Below are 15,727 nucleotides of genomic sequence, written 5' to 3'. Positions count from 1 at the left end.
CATCTAAACACTGGAAGTAACATAAATATAACTGATACAAGTTTGAATAGCACATGGTAATCGGCTGCCTCATCAAACAACTTTTCTCTGAGTTACTACACACCCTATGTATAAAGGATTTTTCAACAACTGGTTTATGAAGAAAAGGTTGAATTATAAATCACTGTAACATACACGTTTTGGATCATATATTTTGTATGTGTGCAGTTTTTCCAAATAGAAAAAAAAAAGTTCGTGTATCTTTCAATTGGCCACTTTATTTCAGCAATGCTTGCGTCTTCCGATAAGTTCAGCAGCTTATGGCAGAGGGAGTCCTTTTCCATCGACACCTATAATGCCAACCGAAGTGAACCAATGTCCCCCATTGAGTTCTTATTCTCCAGCGCCATCTGAGTGGAGAAAGAGAAGTCATGCTATTCCAGTTATTGGTAAGAAAGCATTGAACTATCCTTGGTGATTTAATTAACATATTATGAGTTAAAACGTTATCTTCTCAATACAATAATCCAAGAACAATAAATGTAGAATCCTCAAACCCAAAACGATAGTTTTCCATTCTAGTACCATTGGTTAGAGTTTCGGGCTGTGCATCTGAGGTTCCGTGGTGCGCGGCTCGTTACAGCCGTGAATGCGTTATAAGAATTACAGTCAAATCCCACTATTTGATTAGTCCAAGAGCTGGAGGCTAGTGGTGTTGACTAGCTGTCTTCCCTTTAGTTTATGACTTCCAAATTAGGGACAGCTAGCACAAACCGGTCTCGAGTACCTTTTCGCGAACCTCATTAGACAAACAATCCTAGGTTAGTGAATACTTGCTTGAGGATAAGCGTCATGACGGTCAAAATAATTCCAAACTTCTTGTATCAAGATTGTAATGAAAAAAAATGAGACTGTACTGCTTCGCAGTGAATTTTATACCTTAGAGTAAAAGCAAAAAGACTATGAAAAACTAGCATTAATGATATTTCTAATAAGGCACGAAAAATTTGATATTTAATATAATCATGAATTGCTTTAAAGGAATCAATGAAATGAAAGCTTTGTTAACTGATGATCCAAAAAAAAAGAATCCGCGAATGAAAACTAAAAGTTCTGATAAAGACTGGCCCGGCATGGCCGGGTGGTTAGGGCGCTCGACTCGCAATGTGTGTGGGTCGCGGGTTCGAATCCCCATCACACCAAACATGCTCGCCCTTTCAGCTGTGGGGGCGTTATATCCCACTATTCGTTGATAAAATAGTAGCCCAAGAGTTAGTGATGACTAGCTGCCTTCCCTCCAGTCTTCTGCTAAATTAGGGACTGCTAGTGCAGATAGCCATCATGTAGCAAACAAACAAACTGATAAAGACTAATGTGTGTTTTTTTAGGAAATGACAAACCTTGTATATCTTTGTTTTGTAATATAAAATGCTTTGTATAAAATCTAACACAAGATAACGTAACATCTCAGCATTTTATAAATTCGCAGAATGTACAATAATAAACAGAACCAACGTGCATACATTAAGCTCTAAAGTCAGTGCAATGTTTCCATCTTTAAATGCTAACGTTATCTTATCTTACAGAACCTCGTTATGAATCTCAAAGTGGCTACTCTGTGGCGCATGACTATCTTTAACGATTACATAAATGTTAAGTTTATCTTATCCTCAAAATCTCGTTATAAACCTCAAGGTGGCTACCCTGTAGTGCATGACTATCGATATCGTTCACATAAATGCTGACCTGTTGTTATCTTCCAGAACCTCGATATGAATCTCAAAGTGGCTACTCTGTGGCACATGACTATCCTTAACGATTATATAAATATTAAATTTATCTGATCCTCAAAATCTCGTTATAAACCTCAAGGTGGCTACTCTGTAGTGCATGACTATCGATATCGTCCACATAAATGTTAACCTGTTGTTATCTTACAGAACCTCGTTATGAGTCTCAAGGTGGCTACCCTGTAGTGCATGACTATCGATATCGTCCACATAAATGTTAACGACATCTTATCTTACAGAACCTCGTTATGAGTCTCAAGGTGGCTTCTCTGTAGTGCATGACTATCGATATCTTCCACATAAATGTTAACGTCATCTTATCTTACAGAACCTCGTTATGAGTCTCAAGGTGGTTACTCTGTAGTGCATGACTATCGATATCGTCCACATAAATGTTAACGACATCTTATCTTACAGAACCTCGTTATGAGTCTCAAGGTGGCTTCTCTGTAGTGCATGACTATCGATATCGTCAACATAACTGTTAACCTGTTGTTATCTTACAGAACCTCGTTATGAGTCTCAAGGTGGCTACCCTGTAGTACATGGTTATCCTTATTATCCACATGGACACAGTCATTACATTCCTGTCTGTGAAAGAGGCTATGAGTCCGCTTATGACTCCTCTCCTGATCGTGAAATTCCACCAAGCTATCCAACATCTTCAGGAAGACGAATCGAGCCTCAAAAATCATTTGGTGACTACAACCCCCCCTGGTATGATGATCCCGGATATTACAGGAGTCACGTCTACAAATCTAGGTCAGTGTTTAAATCTACGAATATTAGCACGTAGAACTTGAAATGCATGAAACTTGAAATCTACGAATACTAACACGTAGAACTTGAAATGCATGAAACTTGTTAACGTAACTCTTTGATCAGATAATGTTAAAGTAACTCTTTGGTCAGATAATGTTAAAATAACTCTTTGTTCATATAATGTTAACGTAACTCTTTGGTCAGATAATGTTAAAATAACTCTTTGTTCATATAATGTTAACGTAACTCTTTGATCAGATAATGTTAACGTAACTCTTTGGTCAGATAATATTTTTTATGTTTTCTAATTAACAAGGGACATTCGAGACCGGTCGGTGCTTCGTATAAACGAGCAAAGTGTTAATGGCGAGGAAGGGTTCAACAGCAGCTGTGATCAGGAATTAAGTTACTTCTCGGAACCAGAGTTAGACTCTGAGTATCATCACCAGCATATTCACCGAGCAAAGGTAGATTAAACTATTTGTACATAATTATTAAAATCATTCAATCGGCGAGACAAAGGTTGAGCGAGTAGAAAGGTGTAAATATATGATATTTATACCAACAACATCGAGCATCTTCTGGAATCTAAGTCTACGAATACTAACACGTAGAACTTGAAATGCATGAAACTGGTGTTTAAATCTACGAATACTAACACGTAGAACTTGAAATGCATGAAACTAGTGTTTAAATCTACGAATATTAACACGTAGAACTTGAAATGCATGAAACTAGTGTTTAAATCTACGAATACTAGCACGTAGAACTTGAAATGCATGAAACTTGTGTTTAAATCTACGAATACTAACACGTAGAACTTGAAATGCATGAAACTTGTGTTTAAATCTACGAATACTAACACGTAGAACTTGAAATGCATGAAACTTGTGTTTAAATCTACGAATATTAGCACGTAGAACTTGAAATGCCTAAAATTGGTATTTTTATATGAACAAAGAGTAATTTTAATATTATCTGATCAAAGAGTTACTTTAACATATGGAAACCCTTACGAGCAACTAATGACTATCTTTATAGCCGCTGATGAGCGGCTCCGAGTTTGTGTTTTTTGTTGAGTTTTTTTCAAGTACAAACTTTTAGCTCATAGCTCCGTCATCTCTTGACTGATTTGAGATCTAATTACAGTCGTGGCTATTGAGGATTTTCTCTTGTTGGACATAAAATACAGGGTGGACCACAAGCAAGTTTAACCCAATTAATGAACCAAGGGATTATAACCCAGTTAATGAACCAAAGGATTATAACCCAGTTAATGAACCAAGGGTTTATAACCAAATTAATGAGCCAAGGCTTTATAATCCATTACATGAACCAAGGGTGTATAACCAAATTAATGAACCAAGGGCTTATAACCAAATTAATGAGCCAAGGCTTTATAATCCATTACATGAACCAAGGGTGTATAACCAAATTAATGAACCAAGGGCTTATAACCAAATTAATGAACCAAGGGTTTATAACCAAATTAATAAACCAAGGGTTTATAACCAAATTAATGAACCAAGGGTTTATAATCCAATTAATGAACCAAGGTTTTATAACCCATAGTGGTTTGTCGTTACATCTACTCCAATGGGAATAAACAAGCTTTCTTTTCTTAAAGCAAGTGTTCAAAGTGTTTCCCTTCCTAATTTCCACATAGTATCACCTTTTCCCCCCACCACGCCTTCAGTACAAAAACCTTTACTCTTTGGTAAGTCTACGAGGTGTTTCAGCAATCAGCAAATGCAACCATCAACAGGTTCTAGAAACAAACAAGGATAAAGCAACCATCAACAAGTTCTAGAAACAAACAAGGATGAAGCAACCATCAACAGGTTATAGAAACAAACAAGGATGAAGCAACCATCAACAGGTTCTAGAAACAAACAAGGATGAAGAATAAGGATAAATTGTAATAAGAAATAAGTGAGCTGAAAAATCCTTTAGTAAACTTATTCTTATTTATGGTTCACTCTATATTAATATATTGAGGGAACATATAAGTTCCAAATATTTTAGCTTTATATAACGACAGGGCGTGGCCCAGTGGTTAGCATGCCCAGACTGTGAATCCAAGGATTCATGGTTTGTGGCCAATTGCCACAAAAACTTGTCACGGACATTGGAGCTGTGTTTACGTTATAAGAGTAATGGTCAAGTCTTACTATTCCATCACACAGGAGTAGCCCAAGATTTGGCGGTGGGTGCTGTTGATTAACTACCCTCACTCTAGTCTTAATTCAGAATTAGAAACGATAATGTGCAGATAGACCTTTGATTAGCTTTGTGCGAAGAATCTGAAACCAACAAACAAGTGTGTAATATTGTTTCATATATGCAAAGAATTAGGGGCAATAGCTGCGAAGAAAAGAGCGAGGTAACATTTTAATTAACGACGCCCCCTGTCGCACCATATTTATGTTCATTAACAGAGCGAGTCTAAATAAAAAGGAAGTATGCTAGTTATTAAGTTGAAACTTAATTCCCTGTTATTATAAACGTTTCTCGGCACACGTGCCCTAAGATGTGGGTGACGTTAGTTAAAGCTGATGTAAGACAATTCTCCCACACTAGCACGTAGGTAATCATCTATGAAAACACAATATTACAGGCTCTGGAAAAAATATCGATCAGTGCTTAATGGGCTATCTGTGTTGTGCTTACCGTACCCTGAATTTTAGTGTTACAAGCCCTTAAACTTACCCCTAAGCCATGGGAGGAACAATTAGTAGATAAAGTTTACGATTCTCTGGATTAATCATCACCAGATGTGAGCTACTAATGGTTTTTGTTTTCGAATAATAGTTTCGTTTTTAATAAAAGTACTTATCAGTTACTTTAGGAACATCATTGCCGTTCTATAGAAAGTGATCCTCCCCCCGTTTTTTAAGTTTTGTTTTATATTACATTACTTGAATGAATGAGTGGTTACTTTAGTAAAGTCGTGCTTGCAATGTGACTAGTGTGACAAATATATAATTATATATATACATATATATTCATATTTCTGTAGAACAAAAAGTTCGCACCATCCTTAATAGCTTAAGGTTTGTTTGTTGTAAAGCGCATGTGTGCTGTGCCCATCGGGGAGGGCGGGAAGGTAAAGTAAGGGTAAAAAGTTTGCATCAGCCATAGCAACTAACCCATTAGCGAACAGACGCATCATGAATCAGGAAATCAGCCATAGCAACTAACCCATTAGCGAACAGACGCATCATGAATCAGGAAATCAGCCATAGCAACTAACCCATTAGCGAACAGACGCATCATGAATCAGGAAATCAGTCATAGCAACTAACCAATTAGCGTACAGACGTATCATCCAATCAGGAAATCAGCCATAGCAACTAACCCATTAGCGTACAGACGTATCATCAATCAGGAAATCAGCCATAACAACTGACCCATTAGCGTACAGACGTATCATCAATCAGGAAATCAGCCATAACAACTGACCCATTAGCGTACAGACGTATCATCAATCAGGAAATCAGCCATAGCAACTAACCCATTAGCGAACAGACGCATCATCAATCAGGAAAATTGTAAGAAGGCCCAAGAAACAACATGGAAACCAGAATTATGTATAAGTTTTCATCAAAGTTTACAATGTAGTACCTCTCAGAATGCTAAGGATATATACTTTTAATAAATTATATTATATAACGGAAGTAAAAATTTATAAAACATTCGTTTTTCTAGGTCATCCCAGGGAAGTAACAAAGCCATCACTTACATGCTAGTTACGTTAGTGTTTTATGTTTTGTTTTCGCGTGACAACATTGTTTACTTTCTAGTAATAAAGAATCACTTTACAAGTCGTACAGACATCGTAACCCCAAGCCCATTTAGTTTCCAGTTAATATTGTCAGTCTTGTTGTGATGTAATGTTAAAATAATTATCCATCAATAAGTCACGCATCGCTAGCGTAAGACGTTATCTAAATCATTATTTAATGAAAGTATGCGTGTGTGTGTGTGTGTCCGCTGGATCATCTGTAATCAAACCTAGAATGTACCTTTAGGGATCCCAGAGGAGTAACGTAAGTTGGTTGACGTTTTGATCTCAGCCCCCCCCGGAGACCCCTATGTCTTCCTAGGTACATTAGTTAATATATCATAATAACTGATGCATTGTAATAAATTCTAGCTACAAGTATAATTATAAATGTGATTAGCCAGCTTATAAAAAGCGTTCACATCGTAACAATTGTTGTTCTATCAAATGGCTTATCCGGAACCACAATATTGGTTGGTAATAGGGTTTCTTTGTTTGTTTTTGAATTTCGCACGTTAAGCTACACGAGGACTATTCGTCCTTAATTTAACAGTGAAAGACTAGAAGGAAGGAAGCTAGTCATCACCACCCACCGCCATCTCTTGGGCTACTCTTTTGCCAACTAATAGTGGGATTGACCGTCACATTATAACACCCCAACTGCTGAAAGGGCGAGCATATTTGATAGGACGGGGATTCGATCCTGCGGCCCTCAGATTGCGAGTCGATCACCCTAACCACCTGGCCATGCCAGGCCCACATAATAGGAATCGCAAGGAATTGCACAAAACCCTAATAGAACGTTCGGGCAAAAATCACCTTAAACAGTAAAGATTCAGTTCAAACAACACTAAAATCTTTACTACTGATTGCTAAAGTTGTACACGCACAAAAACGCACGCATGTTAGACTCACAAGGAAAATAAAATTGGTTTATATAAATAGTGTTCTGACCACTGCTGTGTCCCAAATGTTAAGAATTTCAGAATGTCAAGTGGTGATCCTGAAAAACAATAACAATAAATTATTCTTGCAAAATAGTCATAAATGTTTATTTCATGAACAATAGAGAAATAAAATACTGTTTTTTTTAACTATCCATAGCAGAAAAACGTATATGAATATAAAATATGTTAGATTATAGAAACACTTTATTTCTTGAGAAAATAATAAAAACATATTGTTTTTAAATGAAGAAATTGCCTTTCACTTCTGACTTCTTATTATCTGAGTTCTGCTATTTCCAAGTTGTCAAGTTCGTCATTAGGTGGCGCTGAAGCAGCAAAAACGTGCTCGTACAAGAGCCCTGCCACAACGCCTCCAAGAACAGGCCCTATCCAGTACACCTGGATAAAGATAAAACACGCTATAGAAATAACAATCTAAAACTGAAGATCACATTTACTTACCTTTTACTTCCACAGCTTTTTACAATCTTATATTAGAGCCGTGAGAAACGCATAGAGCCAATTATACCTTCACATCATTGAAAATCGAACACAGAGATCGTCTAGTTTATAACATTAAACCCTTCCCAGTGGCAAGGCTTACGACGCTTAATATCGGGTTTCTAACAACAACTAAACCGAAATAAAACATCACTGAAATAAATGACTAATGAAAGACTTGCAGTATCTGACTTAAAATTAACCGAATCTTTTATCACGTTCTCCAATCTTTGAAACAAGACTTTCGAAGGGCATTGCACGTTTTGAAACCTTTGATTAATATCAGATTGGTGCCTTCTAACATTTGGCGACAGAGAACACTAGTAGTTAGTTAGTTTCTGAATTTCGCATAAAGCTACTCGAGAGCTAACTGCGCTAGTGATGGACTAGAGGGAAGGCAACTAGTCAACACCACCCACTGCCAACTCTTAGGCTACTCTTTACCAAGGAAAAGTGGGATTAATCGTTACATTATAACGCCCCCACGAACGAAAGGGTGAGTAAAGCCGGTGACGGGATTCAAGCCCGCAGGTTGCACGTCCAGCCTATGCTAGGCCTTAGAATGTTTTCGTAAAACAGCCAACTACACTCGTTTGAGAGTAGAAGTTGTTTTTTATATAAAACTTTAAAGCCCAAGGATGAGAAAGGTATTGTTCATTTGGGGCATCATGGGATGTGTTTTGAAAGGATCTCTTGCTGTTCTTGTTTGATTTGTTTTTTGGCGGGGAGGGGGGTAGTGCCTGTTATATATATATACTCAAGCTTATTTTCACTTTAACAGTCCTTAAAGCTGTTCAGCGTCCACATTAATTTAAGAAACTAGCCCAGTAGTGCTGTCAATGTTAACCTCAGTGTAAAGTTCTTTTTTATGGACTTTGTACCTTTATCTCCCATTGAGTTTCAAACGCTTTTTCGGACTCCATGATGATTCTTTCATTAGACAGAAATTCATTTAAAAAACGGTTGATTACGCTGTTTAAATCCACATTGAAAAAAAGGGATTTGAAAACAAATTAAGTATTAATGTATTAAGTCTAAAATTATCATACATCGGCTTTTTAAACAGATTTGTGTAATAAGTTGTTTATGAACCCATGTTTTATTCAGTTACAGGATCCTAATAACATTTGAGATACAGCAGAAATACTATCAATATTGCAATTACTCTCAGTATTAACTGCTCCAGTTTCCTGTGTAGTATACAAAGAAGATGAGTGACTTATCCAAATTTACTGACAAAAACATAAAGTTGTACAACAGGGTGCAATATATTGACGATATAAAAACAAATCGGTAATCTTAGGGTTAACCAGAACGTATAGTGTGAAGACTTACCCAGTGATGTAGCCAGACGTCGGCTATGACAGCAGGTCCAAATGATCGAGCTGAATTCATACTTGATCCAGTGTATTTGATCTGTTTAAATGAAAATATCGCTCGTAAACAAAAAATAAATAAATAACGCAGCAATACATCAAGTAACTCTAAGGTAAGAAAGATCGCATACATGAATAATCAATTTGTATATTTTGTGTTAAAGTACGTACAGTTGATTAAGTCATTACATTTACTGGTCCCACGATTATGGGACTTTGTGGTAGAAAGTAAGTTAGCACGCACTAAGTTGATTACTTAATGGTCTTTTAATTCAAAAACTATAATGTAAAAACCACAAATATTAAGTCAACGTCAATGGTGTAGCAAGGACTTATAAAGTGGGAGTGCTTGGCTGGACATGCAGATTTTACAATGAGAGATTGATTGTATAAGGAGCTACTAAAATCAGCTCCCGCGCTGCCAAAGTCAGCTCAAACTAGGGGGGGTGGAGCATGCCCTTCCCAGAAAATTAATATAATTTACAGTTGCCATATTTGTCAAATTTGTAAAAGTGGGGGTGCTTGGCTAGACATGCAGATTTTACAATGAGAGACTGATTGTATAAGGAGCTACTAAAATCAGCTCAAACTAGAGGGTGGGAGCACGCCCTTCCCAGAAAATTAATATAATTTACAGTTGTCAAGTTTGTAAAAGTGGGGGTGCTATAGCACTCCAGGTCTCTGAACATTTGAAACGTTCTTTTTGCTTATGTGTAATACATTAAAGCCACGAGAGCAAGGCTGAGAAAGATATTTTTCATTTGAGGCGTTATGGGATATGTTTGTTGTTAAGCGCAAAGCTACACAACGGGCTATCTGAGCTGTGCCTACCACGGGTATTGAAACCCAGTTTTTAGCAGTGCAAGCCCCCAGACTTACTTCTGAGCCACTGGGGGCATTTTGAAACGTTCCCTTACATGCATTTTTTTTTCTTTTTGAGGGAGTTAATGTCCATCAAGTTCTGGAGAATGGGTCAAGTACTTTCAAATGTTTGGATAAAATATGTGGTTGTAAGGGACTGTGGTGTTATTAAAAACGAAACATTAGTTATTAGTGCTACAGTTACTAAACAATGATATTTTTTTATCTTCCCCCCCCCCCCTTTACATACGTTACTATTCATCCGAATGTTCATACCAGAAAATGTTCTGAAAACAGAATTACTGGAATTTGTTCCACTTGTGTTCCTAGTTCTGAAATTCCATTTATAAATAAACCGGATGACCATGTTAATACAAATTTGGCGTTAACAAAGGAAGTAGTTAAGCTACTTGTACACCCACCCACCTTGTCAATCATAATCAGTTTTATGTAGTGAGATAGAGAAAGGAAAGAAATAGCTTTTAGAAGTTTTTTTAATATTCTTCGTTAATTGAAACAGGGTTTTTTTCTTTCAATATTCGAAGATTGAAAGAGCAAATTTAGCTTGTTATTATGTTTATTTGAAAAAATAATGGCTGTAAACACCGAAAGCTCATAAAACATTAGAAACCAACAGGCCTGAAATTTGTGACAAAAATCACGTTAACTGCAGATTTTCCCCCCACATTAGGCCCTGCATGGCCAGGTGGTTAGGGCGATTGACTCGCAATCTGAGGGTCGCTGGTTTGAATCCCCGTCACACCAAACATGCTCGCTCTTTCAATCGTAGGGACGTTATAATGTGACGGTCAATAGCACTATTGGTTGGTAAAAGAGTAGCCCAAGAGTTGGCAGTGGGTGGTGATGACTAGCTGCCTTCTCTCTAGTCTTACACTGCTAAATTAGGGACAGATAGCGTAGATAGCCCTGGTGTAGCTTTGCGCGAAATTCATAACAAATTAACAAACAAACAAGTAACCCAAAGAGGTCGCGAACTGTCTACGCTGATTCTACATTTTATTGAAATAAGTATAATTGCCATGTTTTTTTCATCCTTGTGGAGATAATAGGGGGGTCTCGACGACCAAAGCCGGGACGCGGGGATCGTCTGGTAAATCCGGCTGAGAAACACTGTTCTACAATCCACTGTTAATTGATTTTTAGTTTGATGTCGTCGACTAGCGTCTCATCCTCAATTCACCCAAAACACGTGGTATTTTTTTGGTTCTACACGCCGAAAATTCCGCTCGTGCTGTGACCCGTCCTTGTTTGATGTCTGTACTGACAATATACCCATCCAGCTTTTCACCTGATGACGTATCTTGATATCATATTTGATAATCACCTTACACAGAAGGCACACCTGTCTGCTCTCTCGGACAAGGTTTCTCGCCGTCTCAATCTGCTCCAGTCTCTCATAGAGACCTATTGGGGTTTAAATCCACCTCTTTTACTGCATCACCGCTTGGTTTTCTGTTTCTCCAGCTTTTTATTATCGTCTCCAGGTTTTGGAACATCATGCATTCTGACTTACTTTCATTATTAAATTTCCTAGTCCCACCCGAGAGTTGTAGACTATTATATTTCCACATATTCTGTTCCACCTGCGACAGCTTCGTACTCTATGTTCCCAAGTGTTTTCATTCTCGAAATAAGCACCATTGGCACCATCGTGCATACCTCATAGAACGTCTCAGCACCTGCTGTTCATCTTTTAAACTTTTATGTCATGTCACTTCTGCCTGACGATCCCAATCATAACGATGTCTCATGTACCCCCATCTATCTATCTATCCAGTGAACTACTACCCATAGAATTCACTGTTTGAACCGTACAACAACACTATACGTCAATAAAATCAACTTGGTTTCCAAAATACATAACATTCTGTCGTCACACTTCGCTTATCTTGTAATACCTAAGCCTACCGTTTCGTCTTTCTCACATTTTCTTTCCTTCTCACTCCTGACCTCTCACTTTGACCTCAATACCTTTACCTATCACTTATGTTTCTCGTTCATTCCTTCTTTGTTATCATTTTCGTCTCTTGACCGAAGAGCGGGGTTAACCCTCTTGAATGCTCGCCAGTTTACCCATTGGAGAACTGGAGTGAAATGACACATAAAAAAGTAATATTACGACCTATATCTCCAGAATGTATTTTATTAGCTCAATATTTCGTTATTACAGCTTTAATCAGGAGCTATCAATATTGTCATGATATAAAAGACTGCTTGGTTTAAATAATAGTGATTAATTTATATTTGTGAGTATATTTATTAGTTTTAAGTTTTGTTATAATAAGAGTTAAAAGCAGACGATTGTAGATGGTTTTGTTAATAACTAATTGGTGTCGAGAATATAGAAAGTGGCAGACGACTTTATAATAAAGATATAAATAGCGTGAGAAGAGCGGGAAGCAGCAGACAGTTAAAAGCAGAGAATGTAGTTGGTGAAGAGTTAAGTAACGTAAAAGTGATAGGCCTAACGACTGATATAGGCCTAACGTTTCGTATATATATATATATTAGAGTGAAACTAAAAGTGGAAAAAGAAATAAGAAAAAAAAAGTTTATTCCGTCAAAGAGAAATTCTAAAGTAATTGAATCAGACTGGGTACACTTTGACAAAAGAAACATAGGATCTTCAGAAGAAAGAAGACCACAATCGTAAGTGAATCACACCAGACTAATAATAATATTGCGCCAGTATTAGAGAAAATAGTTCGGCTTGTCAACTGAGATTCTAAAGTAATTGAACAGGCCTAAGTAGACTTTTGACAAGAAGAAGAGAACTATATATAAATAGTGTTTACGATATGCTGATATTCTCCATAGTGTTAACACTTTATTGTACATACGCTTAACTTATTCCAAATATATATATTATTTGACAACAAGTAAAGTGTTCGCTGTTTATTCATCGTTGAATTTATCGCTAATAAGTCAGAGACACCTACTGTAGAAGAATCCTAAGCCCAACAACAACATAGTATATATTTATACTATAAAGAAATATAAGTAAAAGCCATTTATTTCGACAATAGGCAAAAAAACAAAAAAAAACAGAACCCATACATATATATAATATTATGTTTTAAAATCTGACATATATCCTGCAAGTTCACTAAACTAAACTGGAACCAACTGGATTAGTGAATTTGTAGAATATCAATAACTCCTGAAGAAGGTGCAATAACGAAATATTGAGCCAGTAAAGATACATTTTGGAGATACAGGTCGTTATTTTATTCACTTGTTAAACAGAGTTTAGAGAATACATATTTGTGTATTTACTTTTATTGGTTGCGTTTTTGAACAATTTAAATTCAAGAATGTCTGAACCTAATTATGACAAGTATAACGCTTTGCCAGCTTGTAAAGAGCGTTCACACCGTAAAAATAAGCAACAATGAACCTTTTAGGCACATGTATTAGTGTTCGATTAACTGGTGATGGTTTTCCAAATTAGTTTCTTGTGGATTAGCGAACTAGAAGGATGTCAATACCTCCTGACGAAGCTGTTTGTTTGTAATTAAGCACAAAACTTCACAAAGGACTATCTGTGCTCTGCCTACTACGGGTATCAAAACCCGGTTTCTAGCAGTCAGTTTCGATTTAATATTTTGTACATAAAGTGAACGGATTGCAAAAATCCTGCAATACAAAAAAAAAAAACTTACAAGACTGGTGTGTTTTAATCTACTTTTGAGACTAAAGTAGTCCTAGCTGAAACATTCATAAGTAAGCGATCTACAAAAATAATAAGTTCATAAAGACTAAATGTTTCCAGGTGGCTCAGAAGTAAGCTTCGGAGCTTAAAACGCTAAAAATGTAGGTTCGATCCCTGCGAGGAGCACAATACGGATAGCTCACTGTGTAGCTTTGCGTTTAATAACAAATAAACGATAACATTACGTATATCGTTCCACCACTGCGGCTCTGTGTTCGTGATTTAGGCTATTTAGTGTATTGAAAGTAACAATCCTGTTGTAGTAATGGTTGGAGACGGCTTGAATGGGTAATGAAGAAAAACTTTAATATAAGTTTAACATAACAGCAAATGTACAACGTACCCGATGACAACAAAACCTTTTCGAAACGTTGTACATTTGCTGTTATGTTAAACTTATATTAAAGTTTTTCTTCATTACCCATTCAAGCCGTCTCCAACCATTATTAGTCTCAAAGTGGGTTCCTCGTCATCGAATCCTGTTGTAGGTTTCAAACATGTGGTCATACAGTTCTGCGCCATGTTAACACATACAGGGGGTACACATTGAAATATTCTACCGGGTCAGGTGTGGCCTACAGTTAGTGTGCCCGATTATAAGTCCAAGGGTTCATAATTCGCGTTTCGTTGTCTCATAATTACGCTTCACAATTTGAGACCGTGGGTGCATTATAAGAGTGACAGTGAAATCACTATTTGATTAAAATAGCCCAACAGTTGGCGGTAGGTGCTATTAAATAGCTGCCTTCCCTCTAATCTTTCAGTTGTATAAAGATCCGAAACAAACAAAATATTCCACCACTATTCTAGAGTTGTAGACCTCAGCTAAATTAAAAATGCTTAATACCACCTAAAACAGATTCATAAAGTAATACACCTGACAACGAGGATATTTATTCATATTGTACAGTAGTAATGTGAAACGTATCTGACTGGAGACTGCGATTTTGACGGATTTTAAACATTTTTTGTCACATGAAACGTGGCGCTAACAAGAGATAGCTTTAGAGCAAGTAATGAGGGAAAGACAACTTACAGCAAACATGTGGCAAGTTGCCACCGAGAGGCCGATGGCTAAAGGAGTAGATCCCTTGATGTCTTGTCTGTTTGTATCACAACAGGAGAATACAGTGAAAACCAATACAAAAGTGATGAAAAGTTCAACGATGAAACCTTGGACGGCGCTCAGGTTATTGTGAACAAGCGTCGCTCCTAAGTCTCCTTGCTGTTTAATAGGGGTGACTCCTTTTAGTACAGAAGCACCGACAATCGCCCCCAAGCACTGGACAACAATGTAAAGAACTGCACGAAAGATGGATATTTTTCTGGTTATCAAAAACGCCACGGTAACCGCCGGGTTAATATGACCTCCACTGATGTGACCAATAAATTGAACTGCTGTTCCTACGGTCACACCGAAGGCTAGAGCTATTTGGACAATGGTCGGAGAATAGCCCGTGTCCCAACCCTTAGTGCAGGAGCCACAACCGATTAAGACCAGTACGGCTGTGCCGATGAATTCTGCCAATAACGCCTTTCCCAGGAACTTTTTGTTGGAAAACTCTCGAAGCCCTAGAATGTCTTGGAGTTTGTTTCTTTCTGGCATGGTGAAATACCGTAGACTGTGGCGCGTTAGTCCAACAGTACTTGAGTAAGATATAATGTCTTGAATGTGATCCAAACGTACGTGGCTCATTCCGTTTCATGACCACGTGACCAATTAGTCCAGCCAATCCCGTTGTTTATGCGTTAATAAATTTGTCGAGTTCCCTTCCAAGATCACCCAAAGGTTTAACTAAATCTTACATTTACCTAAACATTCACCAGAGACCGTAAAAAAATGTTTCTAAATAAAGCTACAAAGACACGAGTAAAAGAAGTTTAATAAAGACAAAAGTCGTGTCGGTTATTTACTAAAGTAACCTCACACAGTGTATGTTTATATTCACGGCATGAGTTGATAGTGATTTCAGGCAAGCTTATCCTGTGAAAAA

At 37.3% G+C, this 15,727-nt stretch overlaps 2 protein-coding genes across 2 annotated transcripts; one reads left to right on the top strand and one right to left on the bottom strand.

Moving 5' to 3' along the window:
- Window positions 1-269: 269 nt before the first annotated feature.
- LOC111089385 lies at window positions 270-3,007 on the top strand. Its single transcript, XM_022401791.1, has 3 exons — window positions 270-428; window positions 2,276-2,561; window positions 2,848-3,007. The coding sequence occupies exons 1-3, from the start codon at window positions 335-337 to the stop codon at window positions 3,005-3,007; spliced, it is 540 nt and encodes a 179-aa protein (XP_022257499.1). The 5' UTR covers window positions 270-334.
- Window positions 3,008-7,335: 4,328 nt separating this feature from the next.
- LOC106473338 (aquaporin-like) lies at window positions 7,336-15,444 on the bottom strand. The gene is made up of 3 exons (XM_013934020.2): window positions 14,770-15,444; window positions 9,099-9,179; window positions 7,336-7,661 (listed from the first exon to the last, which is right to left on the bottom strand). The coding sequence occupies exons 1-3, from the start codon at window positions 15,427-15,429 to the stop codon at window positions 7,539-7,541; spliced, it is 864 nt and encodes a 287-aa protein (XP_013789474.2). The 5' UTR covers window positions 15,430-15,444; the 3' UTR covers window positions 7,336-7,538.
- Window positions 15,445-15,727: the final 283 nt, after the last annotated feature.

Source organism: Limulus polyphemus, unplaced genomic scaffold (genome assembly GCF_000517525.1).
Source record: "Limulus polyphemus unplaced genomic scaffold, Limulus_polyphemus-2.1.2 Scaffold6095, whole genome shotgun sequence".
NCBI lineage: Eukaryota > Metazoa > Arthropoda > Merostomata > Xiphosura > Limulidae > Limulus > Limulus polyphemus.
This window is presented reverse-complemented; position numbering and strand designations above follow the sequence as displayed.

Coding starts and splice junctions, on each gene's coding strand:
- LOC111089385 (XM_022401791.1), top strand. CDS start 335: ATGCCAACCGAAGTGAACCAATGTCCCCCATTGAGTTCTTATTCTCCA. Junction 429..2,275: donor TCATGCTATTCCAGTTATTG/GTAAGAAAGCAT, acceptor GTTATCTTACAG/AACCTCGTTATGAGTCTCAA. Junction 2,562..2,847: donor AAATCTACGAATATTAGCAC/GTAGAACTTGAA, acceptor CTAATTAACAAG/GGACATTCGAGACCGGTCGG.
- LOC106473338 (XM_013934020.2), bottom strand. CDS start 15,429: ATGAGCCACGTACGTTTGGATCACATTCAAGACATTATATCTTACTCA. Junction 9,180..14,769: donor CAACTTGCCACATGTTTGCT/GTAAGTTGTCTT, acceptor TCATTTAAACAG/ATCAAATACACTGGATCAAG. Junction 7,662..9,098: donor ACGTCTGGCTACATCACTGG/GTAAGTCTTCAC, acceptor ATCTTTATCCAG/GTGTACTGGATAGGGCCTGT.